Raw genomic sequence first — 24041 nt, forward strand, 5'->3', positions numbered from 1 at the left:
ATCATTACCACACTCCATGAATTTGACTTTTCTTGTTCCTTTTTCCAACCACTCAGGGCTATAATAATAGTGCCCCATATATATCACCAGATAGATGCCTGTGAAAAGTGGGGAGGATTGTCTTCCATTGACAAAAAAGAATCTACTGAAAACAAATAAAACAAGGGCCCAAGGTAGAAAAAAAAAGAGATACTGCTGCTGAAAAGCATGAATTTGAAGATTAGCATAGAAGGAATGGCCTGTTGAATTTTAGCCTCTTTTGTAATGCTTTATAGAATAGAGAATATTCTTTTCTTGTTTCTTTTCTCTTACCTCTTTCCCTTCTACTTTCCTTTCTCACAATAGCTACCGGTACCTGTTCTCCTTACTCTACCTCCATCCTGTTTTCTTTTTCCAATGAAAAATGTGCATTTGTATGAGTGGTTTTTACACATAACACAGCATAGCTTATTTATTCCATTTCTATCCCGAGGCAATTCAGAGTGATTCTTGAATAACTGGTATGCACAGATATGGGACCATTTTAATTAGTAATTATTAATTCATCATATATGCAGTTTTACCCTGACTTAACCTTTCGTGGAGTGTGGTTTCTTGCACGTATATACACATACAAGAACAAAGGAGTGCTCACATTTTTGCTGAGAAGACAAGCCCCTAGAATTAATTTCAGGTTGGGTTGACAAGGATTGAAAAAGCAAGGCAGTATATATTTTTACCTATCTTCCGCTTCATCTTCTTTTGGGGAGAATGATTTATATTCCGATTTTTTTTTCTTTATTTGAGATAAACACAGTATCCGTAAAAACTGCCTGAATCATTGTGGGTGATGAAGACAATTGTAAAGTTCCTTGTTTATCAGCGTCTGGTTTACCACACATTAACACTGCAGTGTACGCACACATTCCTGGAAATCCTCTCTATATAAACACCAGCAGTGTTTATTACTGGGTAATAATTTATGAAGCCTTACAAAAAGGTAGCAAACTAGTTCTCCAGAATTTTATCAGATGCCTGTTTTTGTGTGTTTTTTGCATGGTCTCTTTTGCTAGAGTCACCTCAAAAGTTTCTGGGCTTTTGTTCCTGTGGTTGGCCCTAATCAGTGTTACCCAAATCGTGAATTCTTTCTCTTGAAAGAATTCAAGAGAATTTGCTCCCTTTGTTCCTTTATTATGTTTCTAGGAGGGCTCTTCTGTAAAAGATTTTTCCTGCCCTCCCCAATTTGGTTTTCATCTTTGTTGTTTTGAGTCCCACAGGAGTTACAGGAACTGTAGAAGTGTGACTAGTTACAACCGTTTGAAGTGCTCGGTGCCCAGGCAAGCAGAATACACACAACAAAGAAAAAATCGCGACCACACTATTCGAGAGCCAGGCGGGCGTGCAAAAAGGAACGTTGGTTGGTTCAAATGACTTTTACGCTCATAAAATTGTGAGGGACGCTAAAACGAGCTGTGCTTTTTTAAAAATATATATCTATACATTCAAAGATTTCCCCTTTGGCTTTCAACGTTATGCCCGTCGTCGCCCCGCTGCGCGCCCTGAGGCAAAGAGAAGAGATTAACTCCTCTTTGAAAAATAGTCCCTCTTTGTTCACCGACTATCGAGATGGCGGAGGAGACGATATCCTTCCGCGGGCGGGCTCGCCTCTTCACTGCCGCGGAGGGAGAAGACGAACGGAGCGCTGATTCGACGCGGCCGGCCCGGCTTGAGGGGATTGTACCGTTTGGAAAGGAGGGGAGGGGAGGAGGACGAGGGGTTGCTTCTGCTGCTGCTGCCGCCGACGTCGCCGCCGAAGCAGCTCCTTTGTGTTTCCCACAATGCACCAGCTTCTCCTCCGCGGGAAAGCAAAATGGCGAAGGGTTGTTGTGGAGCCGGGCTGCCCGTGAGGCTGCCTCGGGCTTGAGTCCCCTTGTTGGCTTCCCTTCCCCTCCTCCCCCTTCCCCCCGCGCGGGTTTGCCCTTTCGAAGGGCGGCGAGAAAGCCCGGCCGAAAAGCGGCTTCTCGGGCTAGAGCGCATCGAGCGCCATTGATTTCCCTGCATGAAGCGAGTGGCCCAACTGGAGAGACCGAATGAGGTGAGCGAGAGGAAGGAGGGTCAAGGGAGGAGATCAGCGATCTATTATGGATCGCGGGGGTTGGGATGGTGGGAGGCAAGAGGATGGGAAGGGAAAGCGGCTCTCTCCCGTTTCCCGGCTTTTTTTTTTTGATCCCGCCATCTATTGATTTTGAAAGGGGAAAGAAAACAACGTTACAACATTTCCGCTCTCCCGGTCGGTTGACGTTGCGGGAAAGGGGACCGAGAGAAATGGCCGAGTTTTGTATAAGGAGGGAGATGTGGGGTGGGTGGGTGTGGGCATCTCTTGCGCTGCAACATGAACCGTAGCTGGGATTGGCTATATGTGTGTGTGTGTGTACATACACACACACACATATATAAATAAAATAATACATAAATATATATATGGGGGCGTCTGGGTGTCCTAGGCAAGCCAAACAAAGGCGAGAATCTTCGCTAGTGATCATATAATAATATCTATATATCTATATCTATATAAATAAATCATTGAGGAAGTTCTGCATTGCCATAATTTCGGTCTGCAAATGGGACTCGAAATCATCTTTTTCGTTTTTGTTTCCAGGGTCGATAAAAAGAGGTCGTTCCAAAAGAAGGGGTTGGTAAATTTGTTGCTATACTAATAATGCCAGTATACTAGTTCTCGTTATTTTATGTATGATTTATTAACCGATAATTACCTTATTAATTATTTACCTAATTAATAAATGGGACCTAGGGTTAAAGATTTTGCAGCACTGTTCCCCTAGACAGCATTTTATATATTTTTTTCAGTTCAGACAGCTTCTCTTTTTCCCCCCCCTCTCTCCTGCTTTATGTTGTACAACTGCTATATGTACCCCTTTGTGTGTGTTTTCACAGTTTGTTTAACATAATTAATGAATTAACTTTTTAAGTTTACACAGTATATTGAAATATGATCCATCAAGTGGGATTACACCTCATTTTAAAACATATTTTAAAAATTGACCAAAATTAAAACGAATCAAGCTTTAGCACATTGTACAAAGACAGTTGCTGCCTTTGTAACTGATCTAGTTAAATGTGTTATGGGAAAAGGGTCTATGAGTCAAAAGAAAAAAGGTTTGGTAGTACTGATAAATGAAAAGGCAGCTTTGATCTTGTACAGTGGGGGAGGGGGTAAACAACATGAGGCCACCTGGAGCCCCTGAGGCTTTCAGTACAGTCCCTAGCACTCTCTTCAACTGTTGTTTTTTTTTTAAAATAGAATTTTTAATTACACGGGGAATAACCATGCTAACTATATTTTTTAAATGTTAAATTGAATATTTTGTTTTCATCCTGGCCACCTGTGCTTTGTACTATAGTCCTCAGCACTTCACACACATAAGATCAAATGTGGCTTTTGATTCCCAACCCCCAAAGCTGCATTTCTTTAATGTAATGAGTTGTATATTTTCAATTTGCTTATACACTTATCCTTTCAAATTGCATTTGAATAGTAGTGTACTGTTAATGTCAACATTAACAACTACAATGATATATTAGGAACCCTAAATCTGTGATAGTCAGATTACTAAAAAAATATAAAGCTGATAAAAGGTGCAAAAAAGGCATAACCTCTCCCCAGAGCAATTACTCTGTGATGAAAGAGTATAATATTTGATGATTCTTAGCTTTAAAATGTTTAGGGAGAGCATTATTTATTTGCAGGATGTGTGTGTTTTGCTTATTATTCCATTTCCTATTTTTTCTTGTTTCCTGGCAAAGCTGTTTATACCTTTTAACAGCATTGTTGTTGCTGTTAAAAGAGCTTGTTACCTTTGCTCTTGCTCCTTTCAGTATTTGTGGAGTGTTAGCCAAGTGACATCATTTTTCATATTAGGAAATTGGAGTTCTCACCATTCACAACTATTCCTAGGCAGTCAAAATAGGTCTTGAAATTCCAGTCAAGAAATGTGGATAGAAAGAACTGGAATTCCACAAATGTAAGTAAATAAATTACAATAAGCTTGACCAGAATTTTAATCAATTGTTTAATTGGGACTGAGCTTATGGGGAATGGAAGAAGTGGGAAAGAGAAATCTGACTGAATAATTGAGACATACTGATGATATGTTAAAAGTGAATAATGTATGGCAGCCAGGTATAAGTCTGTCATTGCTAACTACCACACTTAATAAAGACATTGCTTCTGCTCCTGTTTCGCCTTGCCTGTCACCTGAGTGTTTCACCTGTCCTTTTCTCTCTCTCTTTCCCTCCCTCCCTCCCTCTCTCTCCCTCCTTCCCTCTCTCCCTCCCTCCCTCCCCTCCTCCCTCCCTCTGTGTGTGTGTGTGTGCGTGTGTGTGTTTGCTTGCTTATTAAGATGAGTGTGCAGTTTCAGACTTCTGTTACATTGAATGTGTTCTTGCAAGAAACAAGTTCAAAAAACTAATTTAGTGTGTTGTGCAACCCCCTCCCCAAAAAAATTATAGTTATAACTTTTAGTTCAGTGTTCTGTACAAATCCAGGCAATTAGATTAACTCAGTTAATCGAGATTTAGCATTTTGTGCCAACATGGTCAATCCCTGATAATATCTCTAAAGATATACAAGATACTATTTCTCTCAGTTTAATAGCCTGTTTCTATTTTCTGTCTAATTGTGTATGAATTATTCTGTAGAAGTTTAAAGTAAGCTTATGGAATATATTTCCTGTGTTGCAAAAAGAATAGAACACTGAACTTGGCAATAACACTTTTGTTTGAATTCTTGCTTTCTGACCCTTCATCCTCAGCAAAATTAAAAAGAATCAGGGTTGTTTATTTCTCTTCATATCTTTGCAAATGCCTTAGTTATGATGTATTGTTTCAGTGTTTGTACAAGGGCTCAATGAACCAAGAGAACACTATGTTTGCATAGTGATAGAAATGATTATGGGCTGAATACTGTATTGTATGTAAAAATATGAAAACCACTTACTAGTAACCAGTTGCTGCTAAATAATTTTACATAATGTATGTTACATAGACAGGTTTTTGGTAATGGCCAAAAGTGCTTTTTCTTTTAATGCAGTATAGATTGCCCTGTGCAGGTTTTAATACAGTTCAAAATGTACTGAGACAGTATCTGAGAAAACCAATATGTAAGCACATCTTTAGCAGATTAGATGAACAATGTAGAAATAATAAGCACTCAAGTCATATATTTAATTGTTAGTCTTTAGGACTATGGCATATTTCTTCAATGTATATTGGATTACAATAAATTTCCAGTTTAGAAAATTACATATTGGCTTCATCTTCTTGTCTCAGATATGTCTGGAGATTAAATATAAGTCTCACTCTCAGTTAAATTTCTTGTGGTTTGAACGTTAGCTATTAATGTTTTAGAAGTTGCTCATGTTCATTATATATATCTATATTTTAGAGACTCTACGGGGGTGGGTAATTCAGTGGTCCACAAGCGGTCTCCTTTGCACCGAAACCAAAAACCACCAATATCCTTGACCAAACTCTCCTCACGGGATGGACAAAAATCCAAAAAGCCAGTGTGCAAATTTGAAGAAGGTCAAGATGTCCTAGCCAGATGGTCAGATGGCTTGTTTTATCTTGGAACTATCAAAAAGGTAATCCATTTTTAATTAACCTACTAGCTTAAAACGTCTTATGGCAAAATTGCAAATTGCTATTATGGCTGCAAATTTATTTTTATTTCAGATAAACAAACTTAAGCAGAGCTGCTTCGTTATATTTGAAGACAGTTCCAAGTCCTGGGTTCTCTGGAAGGACATACAAACAGGCAAGAACCTTATATCATGATGGTGATGATGATTTGATCCTTTAGTAATTAAAGTAAAACATGGGTTTACTATATTATTTCCAAACTCCTTCCAGTTGAGATTCAGAGTGCAGCAGGCATGAGGAAAGGGTTAACCATTCTTCAGCTGTCACTTATCTATAGTGGTGAGTGGTAAAGAGGAAGGGGAGCTAGAAATGTAATTGATCTAAGTAGAGATGAAAATTATAAGGGGAGCAACATGCTGAATGCAAAATATGTGTGGCCCATATATAACCCAAAGACATATGAGTTGCTGGATTTATAGAATTCATAGGTCTCTTTTATAACTCATGATCTCAAATACACCAGTCAAACCCCAACTGAACTCACACTGTTCTAAGTCATGGTTCACAGACCAGAGTGGCTGAGTTCACATATTATGCAAAACAAAACCCAAATCACGTTATGTCAGGACTTAGCAATCAGTGTTCAAAATGTAAAATATATTCATTTAGTATGAAGCCATGCCTTTTTGTTGTTCTAGGAGCTACTGAAACGGGGGAAATGGTCTGTACAATATGTCAGGAAGAATATTCAGAAGCACCCAATGAAATGGTTATATGTGATAAGTGTGGTCAAGGTAATTTAAAAAAATAAGTGTAGACATTTTAAAAATGTATTAGTATATTGTGTGCAGAGGTAGTCCTCGACTTACAACTGTAATTGAGTCCATAATTACGATCATAAGTTGTGGCAGTCGGTAAGCAGGTCACCAGTACTTGATTTTGCCCAATTTTGCAACCTCCTTCGCAGCAGTTAAGCAAATACACCGGCCGTTAAGCAAATCCACTGTACCCAATGCGTATTTTATGCCATAATCTGGAAGGTGGATGGATCAGTTGCCAAGTGTCCAAAATGCAATCACATGACCATGGGAAGTGGCCATTGGAACTTTGAAACAGGATTGTAGGTAGCTCTGGGGCGGTCTGCGTAACTTCATATGGTTGCTAAGCAATTGGCTATTAGTCAAGGACTACCTGTAAACCTAAGTGCATAGACATTTCTATTGATGCTTATTACATTTATGCCATTCTCAATGTCTCATATTGTGTTTTCTAGTATCAGGATATTTAATTTAAAATGTTTGGTTATAGGTTTTAATGTGGGAGAGGAAGATGTACATAGCTTTATATCCTCTTAAAGAGTTTTTCTTTTTAATTCAGGTTATCATCAACTGTGTCATACACCAAATATCGGTTCTAGTGTGATAGATTCAGACGATAAATGGCTCTGCCGGCAGTGTGTCTTTGCAACAACAACAAAAGTAAGTTGGTTACTTAAAAAACTAATTGCAGTTGAAAATTGATTTTTGTATGGTATTGGATACTAACATTTTCCGGTTTAATGCATTTCATTTTAGAGAGGTGGCGCGCTTAAGAAAGGACCAAATGCTAAAGCACTGCAGGTCATGAAGCAAACATTGCCTTACAATGTAGCTGACCTTGAATGGGATGCAGGCCATAAAACAAATGCCCAACAGTGTTATTGCTACTGTGGAGGTCCTGGAGAGTAAGGAGTTGACATGCTTATGAAAATATATGTTCAGCTTTTTCTATGTTCTCTTTATTTGTCAAGAATGTGTGTGAGATCAAGTGTTATGTTTCATAAATATGCCATAAAACAGCTTTATTGAACATAGTACCAGACTCTCAGAATACTTTCTATTCTTAAATTTTTGATGTTTGTATGGAAAAAAAATAGTTAAACTATATTCTTGGATCAAGTTTCATTGAATAAATTTGGAAGTTGGTTGGTTTAAGACATAGTGCTAAAGCATGTCAGTATTTGATTTTGGTTTAGTTTGTTGTATAAACTGCCTTTGTGTTATGTTCAATAAAGATGAAGTCTGCAAATGGCAGAAGTATCAATGAATGCATAGTGACCAGTTAATTGACCAGTTGCTTCAGGAGCAACTCTCATATAACTACTACTGGTGTAGCTTTCATTTTATTTTTCTTAAAGCAGCAACTTTAAGGAATGCTAACTGAGCATAACATGAAATAGGATGGCACTCCATTTTGCTATAAGTTCATGGATCAGCAAACTGCCATATGACAACATTCCTGTCTAGTCTGTGAACTTTTATTTTTATATGACATAGTCTATTATATATATATATATAAATGATATGATTTTATTAGTTCTAAACTTCATAATCATGTAACCACATTTAATGCTTTTCTGCTAATTTTACTAGCAGGGTATTTACTGCATAACAATCTTCGTTTTTTCTTACTGTTAATGAAGCTGGTATTTGAAGATGCTACAGTGCTGCAAATGTAAACAGTGGTTTCATGAGGCTTGTGTGCAGTGCCTGCAAAAGCCAATGCTGTATGGTGACAGGTAATATGTTTTTCTTTGATCTTCTTTTGTGTGTTAGGTATCCCCTTTGGGAAGGACTGTATTCAGTCCTGTAGTCATATATTCTCCATGGCTGTAACTGTGATACTCTGGGCAAGATCTGTTTAATTTGTACATATTTTAATCTTTTATATTTTAAATTTTATGTCCTTTGGTATGCCTTATTTTAATTGTGATGCTTTTGACACAAACTGTGATATTTACATTGATGCATTAATAAATAAATACGCTGCTATTTCAGTGCATTGTTAGATTTATTCTATTTATTGTCTTCCCTGACTCAAGTTTTATCATAAGGATAAAAACATTTAAAAGATTGATAAGAACATAGACCCAGACTTTTCACTATTTGTTTGAAAACAATCTTTTATTTATCACTTGTTGATGTACTTTAACTATGAAAACAGATTTGTTTTTTGTAGTCTTAAATATCTTGTCAAATGAATTGCTGTCAATACAATTTAAAAGCAAATATGTTCACACACTGAATATGCTTTTTAAACTTTTGTTTAAAGGTTTTATACATTCATTTGTTCAGTTTGTAGTTCTGGACCAGAATACCTCAAACGTTTACCCTTGCAGTGGTAAGTACAACTTAAATCAATATTGGGCAAAAATATTCAGCATTTCATTGCACATCTCTGTAAAGATAGTTTTGTAGTTCCATTATTTGAATGGACTTTGCACAAGTAATTAGAATATGGATATATTATTTTTTGTTATCCTCTTCCCTTCTGGTTTCAGTTGAGAAAGTGAAAAACAAAATATTTAGAAAGTAGGATTTTTTTTAGTGAAATAGATCTGCATTGTTGGCAGGTGATAGTTGCAGCTGACGTGTCCTGGCCATCTCGCCACAGCTGTCTGGACAACTCGCCATGGGACAATTCAACACAGGATAACTCAAGAGAGGGGCAAGTAAAATTGCAGCTCACCCCAGCCTTGAGGACTTCTAACCTGAGAAGGTTCAAATGTAAAGCAAGACAAGGCCCACTGCAATTCACTTATCCCTCTCTTGAATTATCCCACATTGAATTGTCCTGCAGCGAGTTGGTCAGGGTAAGTCGGTCAGGGCAAGTTGGACAGGACCATTCAGCTGCAATGAGTTAAACAGTTAAACAGTTCTTAAATTTAAATGTTAAAACTTACTAATTGTTATTTAAACTTCTGAATTCTAGGGTAGATATAGCACATCTATGCCTTTACAACCTAAGTGTTATTCATAAAAAGAAATATTTTGATTCAGAACTTGAACTCATGACATACATTAATGAAAATTGGGATCGACTCCATCCTGGTGAAGTAAGTTTTTGAAATATTGAAGTTGTTTATGTGTTTCTATAGTTCAAAAGATCAAACAGTTAAACTGTGTAGATATATTTTAATAATCGTTCAATCTATAGTAAAATTGTACTAGATGTAAAGTTTGTTTTCCTGCTTAATGTTGACATGCTTGTGAACTGTTGTTTTTGAGATTATTTCTTTTGAGTGTTTTATTTGTATTAAAAAAATCTTAAGATTTGAAAGTTAATGTCAGATGCAAAAGATCAGATCCACACATGAAGATCCAATTAAACATTTATTGCTACTTATGCCTATCCACAGGGATCTTCTCAACTAATGGTGAGCATTTGCTTGGCATTATATAAGGGTAAAAAGAATTCAAGGGAGGTTAGCCTTAGTTTGCTTCTGGCCACATAGGGATTCTAGGCTGATCCCTCTTTTAACTGTGCCCCCAGGTTCTGCCATTCCTACAGTTACACATAATCCACATATTTTGTCTATTTTATATATGGTAATATATAAAGTGTGGTCTTGTAACTGATAGAAGTTTGAATTTTAAAGCAACTTTATCTTTTTTAAATATTTTTTTCAATAAAAATGTTTATATATGTAGTCCTTACAATCTGTTACTTCAAAGTTACATCAAATCTCCCCAGAATATTTCAGTATTAAAACTATATCCATAAATACAAGCGATATTTAGCAGTTCAGATAGATACAGAACAATTTATTCAATACCTTGTTTGTAGAATAATGAAGATAACTAAACTTCTGTTCCCCTCTTATTTGTTAATATACTACAGTAGGTATTTTAGAATTTTGCCCTGTTACATAAGAAATTCTAGAATGCTGCTGTGTTTTATATTTCTTTGAATTGTTAAGTATTAGTGCTTATGGATATTACTGCACATTTCAGTAGATTAAATCACTTCTTGATACTTTACAGCTGGCAGACACACCAAAATCTGAAAGATATGAACATGTTCTAGAGGCATTAAATGATTACAAGACCATGTAAGTCGATAAGGGTTTTATACAATTTTCTCTTTTAATTCCTTTAGTTTAATCAGATAATAGTCTAAAGTTGTTTGAAGTGTTATCTAAAAACATGTAGCTGCAACAAAATTATTGTTTATCTAAATGTTTAAGTCAGTTTTTATTTCTGAGTAGAAGTTATATGAAGGTTTACTTATGTTTTTCTCAATGTTGGCATTTGAGCAGGCTGTGAGTAGTGCCATATGTTTGTTAATAAATGGAACTGCATATCTAAAGAAATGAATTTTGTCTTCATGTTCTGCATTTAATATCTTGAAATGCAGGTTTATGTCTGGGAAGGAAATAAAGAAGAAAAAACATTTGTTCGGCTTAAGAATTCGTGTTCCTCCTTGCCCACCAAATGCTGCTTTTAAGGCTGAGAAAGAACCTGAGGGAACTTCCCATGAGTTCAAAATTAAAGGCAGAAAATCATCTAAGCCTGTGCCTGATCAGAGGTAAATAGACTAGAACTGAATAAAATGACAGATGAAGCTGAAAGAATTGTATGTAGACTCCCAACAAAGACTAACTGGAAATAAGCAGAGTCCTAAAGGCTAGGGAGTCATGTTAGGCCAGGTTGAGCTTGTGCAGTTAGAATAGCATAAAGAACCAATTTGGTCTAGTAGTTAAAGCACCAAGTTAGAAACCAGGAGACTGTTAGTTCTAGTCCTGCCTTAGCCATGAAAGCTGGCTGGGTGATTTTGGGCCAGTTACTCTCTTAGCCCAATTTACCTCACAAGGCTGTTTTTATGAGTAAAATAGCAGAAAGGAATATTATTTATGTCTGCCACCTTGAGTTATTAAAGAAATAATGAAGGTGGGAAATAAATAGAAGATGTAATTCTAATAGCTATTGGTACTTTTGTCCTTACATACAGTACCATAAAAATGCTCAATCCAAATAGGTACTATTAAGTAGTAGTACAAAGCATATGATATATCTATCCAGATCAAGTTAGTAGTTGGCAAATACAAGCTATGTGTGATCTTAATACAGAATTGGCCAAGAGTTAAATGAGTAGTTTTGTGCAGTAAACTCAAAATCTGTCTTTATGCTTGAGCAAAATGGCTTGCTAAGATTAGATTAAAGCTTTGACTATCAACAGCAAATGGAAGGAGTATCCTGCATTGCTGGCTATCTTCTATAAACTGGGTATCTTCTATAAAATCAGTGGCCTACAGAATAAACTTGCTGAAATCTTGAGATAGGACAGATTGGTAGAGGAACATCAATACCCCATACTACTTCAGTAGACAAGCACATCCCGAGGACGATGAATGGAAGTGTTGTATTTTCTAGTATGAGGGAATGTTGTTTAATAAATTATTCTTAAATTTCAAGCAGTTGTGATAAATCTAATCAGTTTTTAAAAATAATTACACAATCGATTCTTGCAAATATGTGCACAGCACAAGAAGGTTGCCTCTGATCAGCATCTTTCTCAGCACTTCTGTGTTACTTTTATTTTGATGATAGTACCTGAATAATATATTGGCACTGAATTGATAGCTCCTTTGGGTTACCTATAGGGAAAGGATTGGTGCAGCCCTCCTGGTTCTACTTAATTTCTTACCAACCTTTGATAAACATTGATTGTAGTATCTGTCTGAAACATCTCTGGAGATTCGGAGTCAAGGTTACTGTGTTGCATTGATTTTCCTCCTTCCTCTGGGGACCTAGCTGTATAGCTTGACCCTGGGCTTAACAGGAGAGATAGTTAAGGTGCTATCTCCATGCCTAAAAGCTATGATCATCTTGGAGAAAGACTCTGGGTCAGTCCCAGCAAATAGAGTGGATGTGAGCATACAAAACATCTGAGACTAGTGGTATTTCATCTTTCATTCTGAAGAGGGTTGTGATCTCCTGGACTGAAATAGTTCATAAACTGGAGGTTATTTCAGACTCCCAGTTTCTTCTCAGGTCTTTGTAGTGTTCCATTTTGTGCAACAGTTATGGCCTTTCCTGGACCATATACGTTAGTCACCTCTAAGTAGAATTAGTACAATTTAATCTACCTAGGGCTGTCCTTGAAGACCATCCAGAAACTACAAATGGTCCAGAATGCAGTGACACTTATACTTAAAGAGTTCTTTTGACAAGTAACATTACAAGTAACAAGTTGACAAGTAACATGAACTACACTCTTTGCCAGTTGGCTTCTAGTGCAATTCAAGAAATCAACTGGTAATTGCTTACCTTGCTTGAAACTTAAATATCTTCAGGACTCCTTTCTCATAGCAGTTGTGGCTGTTCAATAACATTTAGTGAGGAGAGCCTCCTTTGTCTTTGAAGGATTGCCATCTTCAGGGAATACAAATTACTTTGTTCCCTCTCCTTTGGAATAGCACTGCAGCCAGTCTGATCAATACTATTGGGATTTTAGGAAAGTCTTTTAAGACCTGAGTGTTTAGTATAATCTTTGGGGATGTGGTATGGTAGATCATCTTTTTGCAGTTGGCAATTGGTACAGTTCTGATTACTTTTCCTCTCTGTAGTGACAGATTAGAAAGTTTTGTGGTTATAGTGCAGAAATATAAATTGAAAGTTGTTTTCTCTGCTGGTTCTGGTGGGGTGTAATTGATATTTTATTGATATCCTGTTTTTATATTTCATTTAGAGATCTATTTTTATGAACAGTCAAAAGATAAAGCATAACTAATACAATTATAAAGGGAATTTCAGAAATGAAATTGTTAATAAATACAGACCAATATTACTGTTTAAAACTAAAACTCTTTTCCAGGGAAGTCACTAATGGTGTAGAAAAAAAGGGGAAGAAAAAGTCTGTAGGTCGTCCTCCTGGCCCATATACTAGAAAAATGATTCAAAGAATGTCTGAGCCATCTATTTTGGTAAGTAGTATACAGGTTTACTTATTTAATAAAATAAGTACTACTTTATTATTTCCTTATTTAATAAAATGAATATGTTAAACTGTTTTTTTTATGTTAACAGAGTTGAATATTTACAGAATCTGAAAAAAATCTATCTTATTCCTTTAGGAAAAAGAACCTGTTATAGTGCCAGAATCTCCTATTTTGGATTCTCCTAGCACTACTGGGTATGTATGGGAAAATATTCATTCAGCTTTCTATTCAAACAAAGCAAACACTTCTCTCCCTCTCCCCCTTTGTGTGTGTGTGCACACACACACACACATTCTACATATGTGATGAAATGTAAGGGGTTTGCATTTCACTATGGTAAATAATGAAGATTAAGATAATTTGAAGAGCGATGTGATGAAAGAGACAACAAAATAAAAAAGGGAAAGGAGACAACCAGTATACAGAAAACAGAAAAGAAATGAGTGCCCTTTTGTAAAAAATATAATCTCTCATTCTGTAAATAAACATGGAGTTTTGTATGTTGGAGCAGAAACACATGCATATGGTCTGTTCATACAGTACTGTATTTTCATTCTACAGGTTTATTAGCTGCCTTGTTTAATGACTATTCGCAGTTACAATGGTGATTGAAAAAGTAACTTTACAACCAGTCCTCACATTTATGACCTTTGTGGGTTTGTAAGCAAAGGAAAACTGAAATAAGATTGTAACCAGAGTTGTGGTTTCACTTGGAGGCTGCTTTGCTTCACAACCATTTTGCTGGTTCCAGTTGTAGTTGATAAATGAGGATTACCTGCCTACAATTTTAACTCTTTAAAAGCTGATCTTAAATAAAAGATTGGATTTAATTCCCTTCCCCATGCCTAATAAGGGAGGAGATAATTTCAATTTAAGAACTTGCTTTCATTTCAAGGTTCTGGCAATAAGATTTTAATCTATATCTTAAAAACTAGAAAAACAATTACGCCACTTCTGACTGACTAAATCTGGTTTGGCCAAAATTTAATATTTGTCAATTTGATTAAGGCTAGGTTATATGAAATTGTAATATCTATGTCAATTTTTATTGTATGACACCATGATATCATTCAGAAGATCTGATGGAACTGCACACTCATCCAATACCTCAGATGTGGAATCCACAGGTGCTGCCAGTACAAAAGAAACTACCTCAAACAGTATTTCCAAGCATTACAGGTGCAGTATTTCATGTATTACAAACACACCTATATGTATAGATTGGTTGTGCTGTTTTTATTTAAAGATACTTGATATGTTGAAGAATCTATACCATCTTGAGCTGTTAACATAAGAGCATTTCATTTCACGTATGACTTTAAAATATTTGAATAGCTTTAAATTTCTACAATATGCTGATTTCTAATAACAAAAATCATGTAGTAGGAGTGTACTTCTGAATGATGTGTCTGTGTGTTTAAATAAGTTTAAACAAATTGCAGTCATGAGGATCTTTATGATAAAATTGGCAATGTTTTTCAGTAGCATCTCCAAAAGTAGGAACATAGAGAGTGGGCTATATCCACAACAGCAGATTTGGTTAGTTAGCTAGAGCCTCCAATTTGTCAAAGAAAATTGAGTCTCCCCTCCCTTTTACTTCCTTCCATGGAAGTAGTGTAGGTAGCAGCAAAATTATCATTTCCCGCTGATAGAGATTTTAGAGGCGGTTGCATTTATGAGATGCACTGGAAGAAGATCCATGTTCTTGGCAAGCTTACAAGGAATCTGCTTTTCCTCATTTTAAAAATGCTTGATAAATTTAGGAGCAAAAATCAGTTTAAAAATGGACAGGCTAAATTAGTAAATTATGCATTGGTACACTCTGGCTTCCAGTAGTGTGGCTGAATGTGTCATGTCTTAAGTAACATTGTTGTGCAGTAGCAAGAATCAAGTTAGCTCCTATCAGCTGTAGTACACATATAAAACAAATGCTCCAGAAAAATAGTGCTGTAAATAAAAATATAGTGTTGTAAAAGATAAAACATACATAAAATGTCCATATGAAACAGCCCTCTACATCCTGAGAGCTAAATTGTCTCCAATAATCCATGGATGAAATGAGGCCATAAATCTCACCAAAATCATACTGCTTTAAGTTTAAGTTTAGTCTCCATTTGATTCATCATTAATCGAACTTTCCTTTGCTGTATCTAACAAAGAAGACATTAAGAGTAGAGTAGATTTTGTTGTGGTATTACATATTCTAAATTTTTAAATTAATATTGTATGTGCTTTGCAGTTTATCTGATTCTAGAAAAAGGACACGAACAGGAAGAACTTGGCCATCCACGATACCCCACTTAAGGAGAAGAGGACGTCTTCCACGAAAAGCACTCCAGATTCAGAACCCAGAAATTGTAAAAGAAGATGAAGGCAAAGATGACTATCAATATGATGAACTCAATACAGAGATTCTGAATAATTTGGCAGATCAGGAGTTGCAGCTTAATCATCTCAAGAACTCTATTACCAGTTACTTTGGTGCTGCAGGTAGGATAGCTTGTGGTGAAAAATACCGTGTTTTGGCACGTCGGGTTACACTTGATGGAAAAGTTCAGTATCTTGTGGAATGGGAAGGAGCAACAGCTTCCTGACTATAGTGCTAAATATTATTTCCTGCACTGCCCTTTATCTATTTATAGGCAGAGTTTATACATTGGAGTGCAGAAGGGAACCTAAATGGATATTTGTAAAAATGAAGAACCAAGTTAGCCTTAACACTTCTTGAACAGAACAATTTTTTATCACATAAGAGGCCTATGACTAAAAAAATAAGGCTAGATTCTTAATGTGTTTAAAATGAGGATCTAGACTGTGTTGGGTTGGGAATCTGGGATTTCATTTGCTTTAAAATATTCACAAGTCAAAAAAAGCCTTGTCTCTAGTGTACATTCCATGGATGTTTTTTTGTGAGTAGGGACTATTTTCTGTAAGTAGGACAAATTTTGAAAAAGATACTTGATCTTTTCTTATCCAGAAGTTTGCAAAGGACTATTTCTACTTTGACAACCCTAGATTTTCATACAGTGCAGTGTATATACTTCCTGCTGAGGACTGTAAAATATTAAAATCTTTCAAGCAAAGTGTATAAAATATATATTGAGCTTGTAAATTGCTCTGTGACTAGACTTTGTTGTCTTTTTAATATATTCTTTGCATGTGTATATATACACATACGTGTGCATGTGTATATATGTGTGATTGTGACCTATGCAATATAAATTATGGGATTGGGCAGCTTTTGACTATATATCCCATAATGTCTTTTATCAGGAATAGTTGCAGTATTTACACAGCAGCATTTCTTCTCAGGCTATATTGGGTGCTGTTGTTTGCCACATACTATAGAATATGTGTCAAATGAGTGCTGGGTATTCTGGCAGTAAGTGCAGTCATTAATGTCATAATGCTTTTAGAAAATAATTCAGGCTGCAGTTCTACACATGGGAGCCCAGTGATTTTGGAGTGCCTCTCAGGTTCACATTATCCCTCTCCTGCGCAAATGCCCACTCTTTTTGAAAAACTGATATCAATTACATGAAACCTAAAACCAAGGCTTATTATAGTTGCCTCTAATTAAATTAGTTCTAAGTGAAGGGGGAGAAATTAAAAGTACATGCTCTAGTTTTTCTTGTTAAAAATACCTGGAAACAGTGCAGCTATACCAGGCCAGGTTTTTGAGATTGCAGTTCTCAACTCATTTACATTCAACTCAGAAGGATTTCTAAACATGTATAGTATTGCACTGTACAATTCCTTGAAGCAGTCTGGCTGTGCACAACCTTGCAGCATCAGTTTATGTTGGCATGGGGAACCCTAGCTGGTTGAGGCACAGTCTTGAACATTTGAGCATGAGCTCTGTAAAAAAAAAGAATTCTAATAATTTGTGACATGTTGATTGTAAAATCACTTTCAGTTACTAAAAAACAAAAATCAGCAGGACTCACATTAACAATCCTCTTGGATGTGATGATAAGTATAGTTGGAAGAAAAGGTTTAATTACACAGGGTTAAGTATGTTGCCATTTGAAGTAACAATACTGATTTTATTACAAAATTACCTCTTCTGTTATTAGGAATGAATCAAATTTAAATGGATAACTTTATTTTACTTGTAAAATAACAAGTTTTTTTTTTTTAAACGGGGGTTAGGATTTAGGTGGATAAAGTCAGCAATGACTAGTGGAATAAAATCCGCAGGGACTCCTTTACCTTTATCTTAGGGGCTTTCCTTTACCTGAGTTTTTGATATTTTTTTTAACCAAAGAGTAAATATTTTTACTTTGAAGCTTCTTCCTTTAATTAGAGAAGGTCCATTAGACATGGGTTGCCAACAAAATAAGTTGTCACACAAAAGTTAAATAACAATTGGGGAAAGTTGTCCAATGAAATACTGCTCTGCTCTTATTTATATGATTTGAAAAACAAAAATACTGTTAGGATTATCAACGAAAAATATTTACCACCTTTTACAGAGCCAAAGGAAGAATAAATAAAATGCATTGCCCGGTGCTTGTGATTTTTCAGAAAATTTAGTTGAACAAAGGTGAAAATTAAAATTTACTTCCGCTTGCCTTCACTAAAAATGTGGGTCTCTTCCATTTACTCAATCTCAGCTATTAAGTTGCCTTGCCTATAGCTACAATATTTTCATAAGAACAGGTTACTTTTTAAATGTTGGTCTTTTGAAATAATGCAAAATGTAGTTTTGTTGTAATTTACAACCAGTTTTTAAATTTTCTTTTTCTGCAATTTTTGTAATTCACATTGAACACCAGCAGTATTTGCAGTAGGGCTTCCATGCAAGATCACTATTGGAATCTGGTAGGGGAGAGAATGTGATAAACTATCAGTTTAATTGTGGATGTGTGTTTTCATTTTGTCATGGTGGTTGACATGTTTGTATTGCTGGAACTGTTTTCTAGAATTCAAATTCAACATTAAATGTGTGTATTTTTAAGAACTTGTTTCTAGTTGCATTTGTTAAATATGCAAAAAAAAAAAAGCTAAGCTCTCGTTTTAAGTTTCTTAAAATAAATGCTGTAGATATTTTCAGTAGATGATGGTAAAGCTAATCTTCTCTCCAATTTTTTTAGGACTGTACCGACAATGTATACTTATCATTCCCAAATTATATTATTACTACTACTACTACTACTACTACTACTAAAGTCTAGTTGGAAGCACCAAAGTATTTCCAGGTTGAAAGGATTGGACGGTGACATCACTGTTGCCCAGAAGATGCCCAATTGGGGCTCCTTTCACACTCCATTAAGTTACCCACCAAAGTGGTACCCATTCATCCACTTACAGTTACCTGCTTTCGAACTGCTGGGTCAGCAGAAGCTGGAGCATGTGATGGGAATTCACCCCACCCCATGGTAGCAGCCTGGTCTCGAACACAAGCTTGCCAGTTGTCAGCCCAGCATCCTACCCTTGTGAGCCACTATGCTCACCCCAAATTGACTGTATCAGTGCTACTTCTTTTTACATAGTGGTGTAATGACAGCCCAGTGCTAGATATTTTAAGGCAGCCTAAAAAATTATGTAGGGCCAAAAATATTTGAAAAAACAATCTTAATTAGTAAATGATAGAACATTTTAGATTAATTTTGGATTGATAAAAGTTGGTGTGTCTACTTTAGAAACATTTTAGCTTATTATTTAAATCTATCCAGCCAGGTCTCTGTAATGGTTTATGAAAATGACCTTGGGAGACAGAGAGAAGAGATGCAGTCAGGGAATGGTCAGGTAAATGACAACTGAGACTGCAACAGTAATATAGGCTGGGCAAGAAACTCAGAAGAGACCGTTCCTAGTTACTTGGGTTGTAAAAGACGGGAAAAGATGTATATTCAGATTTGCAAGATTATGTTAATTTAAGCATACAATAAAATAGAATTTGTTCATCTGATATATCTTTGCGTGGGTAACATTATTTAAATAGGCTTAACTTACAGGAGAGTGAGCCCATTTTGTTAAAAATATTAATTTCAACAAAGAAAAAAATAAACATTTTATTAATAAAACAGCATGGTTAGATAATCTAAAAATAAAGACTAGTTATTAATAAAATAGCCTAATGCATGTAAAGTGCAAATACAGTGATATCCTAAATAGCTCTATGAGCCCTTGAATTACCATATTTTTCAGACTATAAAATGCTCCGGACTATAAATCCACATTAGCTTCAGAGGAGGAAAACAAAGAGAAAAAATCTGCTCGGTTCTTCACCGCCAGTTCACCACCACTATGGCCCGTTTGCTGCAGCCTGTTCACTGCAATCGGTGAATATCCGCTGCCTAGAACAGCTCATCGGTGCCGCACACACACCCCTCCTCCCCCCGGCCGCTATATTTGTTCTATAAGACACACTATTTCCACCCACTTTTGGGGGCAGGGAAGTGCGTCTTATAGTCCGAAAAATAAGGTAGGTAGGATTGTTGGGGCCACTTTTTGGTATCCAGAATGGTACCTTATAGTTAAGTATAAGTAGTCCTCATTTACTGACTGCAATTAGGATTGGCAATTCTGTTGCTAAGCAACATGGTCATAAAGTGAATCGCCACTGACCACGTTTTCCTTATGACAATTGCTCTGGCTGTGATTGTTAAGTGCAGTATTTCATAACCATGACTTGCAAATTCCGGTTGGAAATTAGTTACAGTCTGCAGAGTATTTATGGGACATAAACAGTCAGGCATAGAGTGTCTAGGGGCAAGTTTTACTCTGCTTTTTGTGGGGGAGCAGTTTTACTCTGCTTTTTTGTACTGTAATTTTGAATAAGTTTTTAAAGTTTCTGTACTTTAAACAATAGCAAAAAATTGCACCCAAGGTGCAAAGATCTCTGAATGTTTCCTTCTATTTTCCTCTGTCATTTTCAACGTTAGAGATTCTTATCTTGCTCTCGTAAGAGAGCAAAATAGGTGGGAGAAACACAAGAGAGAAAAGACTGAGGGGGTATCTTACTCTATTTCTCTAACACTCATACATTGCCTGGGGAAGAAGGATGTGCACTCCGTGCACGTAAATGGGAAAAATCACTGAAATAAAATACATAATTGATTTAATATTCCTTTATTGGTTTTTCTCACAATCACATTTGCGCCTCAATAAAAATCTATATTTTGTATTTTGTTTTGTTTGCAGAATGTTTGTTCCTGAGCTCTGTTAAATTGTATCATACAAAACATACGACAAAGTAAACTTATCAAAACAAATCAGTTAAGCAATGTTTATGGATTTAAGGTTGTTGTTGCAATGTTAACACTGCAAAGGACAGAGAGCAAGTTGTAGCTAAATATAGAGGTAGAAAGCTAGTCACAGCTTTTGTTTTGTACAAAACGTTATACAATACCTTTACCAGTGCTATAGCTATTACAGCCATTTTTTTCTGAATTCCAAGACCATTGGAAGTACCATGTTTGTTTCAATTGCAAGATTAATAATATGGAAATAAAATTCAGTTTTCCTTACTTACATATATGTTAATAGGTATATATAATGCTTGCATTTTGTTCCTTAAATAATCAGTTCTAACATTTATTTGCCGATAGTATTCTGTAGATGATAGAATGAAGTTTTCACGTAATATGCTATAGTATCCGGACACTTGGGTATAGGTGCTCATGCTCATCCCAAAATCTTATTAATAGGCAAACCTGTTGTATGAATGGAAGATTAAATAGTGGAAACATTCATTATAGCTGTACTATTTCTCATCAACTGATATGCTTTTGTTTACATAGAAGAAAACCACTTAATTGTGAGACAACCTCACAGCATTCTAGAATGTTTCTCAACTCTGATTTAGTCCTCAGCTGTTTCAATTTACTGGGTATATTAATGGAATAATTCATTAAACAAAGTTTTATGGGTTATATTGATCCTGTGAGATTGAAGAATTAATTATATACATTTTTTGAAAAGTTTTATGGCCTGTTACGCAATATATCGTAAGTTAAAGAATAATTTAAGTATCCGAATTGGTAGAATTACGGATATGGAGTATGCCTTGCATTCAAATTAGCACTGAGCAGAATACTGATACACAACAATTTGGTGAGCATATACAGACGTTGCTCGACCTACAACAGTTCGTTTAGTGACCGCTCAAATTTACAATGGCATTGAAAAAAGTAACTAATGACCAGTTTACTTGTGACCATAGTCACATGATCAAAATTCAGCCGCTTGGCAACTGACTCATGTTTATGACGGTTGCAGAGACCTAGGGTCATGTGATCACCTTTTGCAACCTTAATGGGGAAGCCAGATTCATTTAACCGTGTTCCTAACTTAACTGCAGTGATTCACTTTACGATTGTTGTAAGAAACGTTGCAAAGTGGGGCAAAACTCACTTAACTGTCTCGCTTAGCAACAAATTTAGGGCTCAAAGTTGCAAAGTTGACTTGCTTCTGAGTTACGTTTTTTAGGATCATTCTTTCCATTGGTATAATTTAATTCACAAAGTTAAAAATCATTCTGATGTGTTTTTAAAAGAATACACCTCACTTTTGGCCTACAACAAATGTGGGAAAGAACTTTAGGAAAACCAATTCAGCTGAACTGAAGTTATTTAAAAAGGCAACATTTCATACCATCCAATGATGTTACTTGGTTTCTGCCTTTGCATGCATGTGTATGTATAACAAACACACACACATACATACATAAACAGAATGATGAAATCAAATACCCATTTCCATTCTGCTACTATTCTAGTATCAAGGGGGCTCAGCGGCTAAGACGCTGAGCTTGTCAATCAAAAGGTTGGCAGTTCAGCGGTTCGTATCCCTACTGCCGCGTAACGGGGTGACCTGCTGCCAACCTAGCAGTTCGAAAGCATGTAAAAAATGCAAGTAGAAAAATAGGGACCACCTTTGGTGGGAAGGTAACAATGTTCTGTGTGCCTTTGGCCTTTAGTCTTGCTGGCTACATGACCACGGAGACATCTTCGGACAGTGCTGGCTCTTTGGCTTTGAAACGGTGATGAGCACCACTCCCTTGAGTCAGCAACGACTAGCACATATGTGCGAGGGGAACTTGTACCTTACTATTCAAGTCTTAAAGTTGATTAAAATGGGAATGAATCCCCTTGTTATAATTCATGCTAAAACAGGACTATTCTATACCCAATTCCTCAGGGGCAAATTTGTACCAGAACTGGAAACAGAACACTTGTTTATCATTTACCCATGATCTACAGCAAGGGTCCCAATAGGAACGGGACCACGCAAGCAGAGGGCAAGTGAGTGAAGCTTCATCTGCACGGGATCTAGGTTGCGCGCGAAACCATCCATCCCCCCAGTTCATGGAAAAATGATCTTCCATGAAACCGGTCCCTGGTGCCAGAAAGATTGGGGACCACTTGATCTACAGTAATAATTGTAACTTTGTGAATGGACCAAAATTTCAGTCCTTATAATGTTCAAATAATTCAAGAGTAATACATATGTCTGAGCATTATAAAGGGAAAACATTGTAATGATAAAGATAGCCATGTTTATGATTTCTTAAAATGATAAATTTGCATAGAGAAGCTTCCAAAGTCAACCAATTAAACTAAATAATGAATTCTGATATCCAATATGTATATTAAACCTGTGCACACTTCAAAAATGATTTTAGTGTTTCACAGCTCAATACCATTCTGTTCTTTAAAGCAACACACCTTTTTTCAGGCTTTCATGAAAAATGTTTCCATCAACGTTTGTGTTAATTTTATTGAGTGTGATTCTTAAACCAGCAGCATCTTCCAGGATGCTAGTAGTCCTAATGCACATTAATATTATGTTAAGATTAATAATATTAACTCAACATACTGTATTTTTCAGAGTATAAGATGCACCAGAGTATAAGACGCAGCTTAGTTTTTGGGGAGGAAAATAGGAGAAAAAAATCTGCCTACCAGGTATTCATCTGGCCAGTGTCCTTAGGCTGGCCAGCTTCAGCACATTAGTTTGCTGGTTTTTATCCCCTGCTTGGGGATAAAAAACAGCTTCTAAAGCACAACTGATCTTTGGAGAGAAAAGTAATGAGAAAAGCAGGCAAATCATGGAGATTGCTTCACTTGCTAGCGCCTCTTTAGGGACCGCTTCACTCGCTAGTGCCTAGTTATGGCTGAAAAAAAGCTTCATTCAGAGTATAAGATACACCCAAATTTTCAGCCTCTTTTAGGAGGGAAAAAAGTGTGTCTTATATTCCGAAAAATACAGGTTGTTATTTCCAGGCATTCTAGAGTTACGAGGGGTCCTTGATGCTCTCCGAGTTAGGTTGTTTTCTTGCAGACATTTCATTATCCAAACTAGGTAACCATGACTAGCATTGATGTTACCTAATTTGGGTAATGAAACATCTGCAAGAAAACAACCAAACTCAGAGAGCATCAAGGACCCCTCATTTCAATCCTGATTACAAATACTCTCTTTTATTGGGTCTCCAAAGTTAAAATTCTACATAAAAATTTGAGAAGAAAAGTGAGTTTTCATTACATAATTAAGTATGGTATTTGAACAAATGTTTCTTTTAGAACTTATTAGCTTGTATTTTGAATTATTACAAAGATTGATCCACTATATTGACTTCTGAATTTGGACCCAAGTAGCTGATACTACTGAACCAATACAACTTTGCTATATA

The 24041-nt window shown here is 36.2% G+C and overlaps 1 protein-coding gene across 5 annotated transcripts; it reads left to right on the forward strand.

The window, feature by feature from the left end:
* Positions 1–1849: 1849 nt before the first annotated feature.
* MTF2 (metal response element binding transcription factor 2) lies at positions 1850–19315 on the forward strand. 5 transcript variants are annotated; one of them, XM_070941171.1, is made up of 17 exons: positions 1850–2074; positions 2639–2671; positions 5444–5642; positions 5734–5815; positions 6339–6434; positions 7018–7118; positions 7215–7363; positions 8102–8197; positions 8731–8799; positions 9391–9514; positions 10443–10510; positions 10816–10986; positions 13276–13384; positions 13535–13593; positions 14474–14578; positions 15639–15889; positions 18496–19315. In XM_070941171.1, the coding sequence occupies exons 1-17, from the start codon at positions 2070–2072 to the stop codon at positions 18567–18569; spliced, it is 1791 nt and encodes a 596-aa protein (XP_070797272.1). In that variant the 5' UTR covers positions 1850–2069; the 3' UTR covers positions 18570–19315. The 5 variants fall into 5 exon arrangements, with proteins under 5 accessions (XP_070797272.1, XP_070797269.1, XP_070797271.1 ...); XM_070941168.1 differs by lacking the exon at positions 18496–19315 and adding an exon at positions 3920–4022 and having other exon boundaries at positions 1852–2074; positions 15639–18362; XM_070941170.1 differs by lacking the exon at positions 18496–19315 and adding an exon at positions 3956–4022 and having other exon boundaries at positions 1852–2074; positions 15639–18362.
* The last annotated feature ends 4726 nt before the right edge of the window (positions 19316–24041 follow it).

The sequence above is a fragment of the Pituophis catenifer genome, unplaced genomic scaffold (assembly GCF_029215685.1).
Source record: "Pituophis catenifer annectens isolate HBS135680 unplaced genomic scaffold, rPitCat1.0.hap2 SCAF_3, whole genome shotgun sequence".
In the NCBI taxonomy this organism is placed as follows: Eukaryota; Metazoa; Chordata; class Lepidosauria; order Squamata; family Colubridae; genus Pituophis; species Pituophis catenifer.

Coding starts and splice junctions, on each gene's coding strand:
- MTF2 (XM_070941167.1), top strand. Junction 7,364..8,101: donor TACTGTGGAGGTCCTGGAGA/GTAAGGAGTTGA, acceptor CTGTTAATGAAG/CTGGTATTTGAAGATGCTAC. Junction 8,800..9,390: donor AAACGTTTACCCTTGCAGTG/GTAAGTACAACT, acceptor TCTGAATTCTAG/GGTAGATATAGCACATCTAT.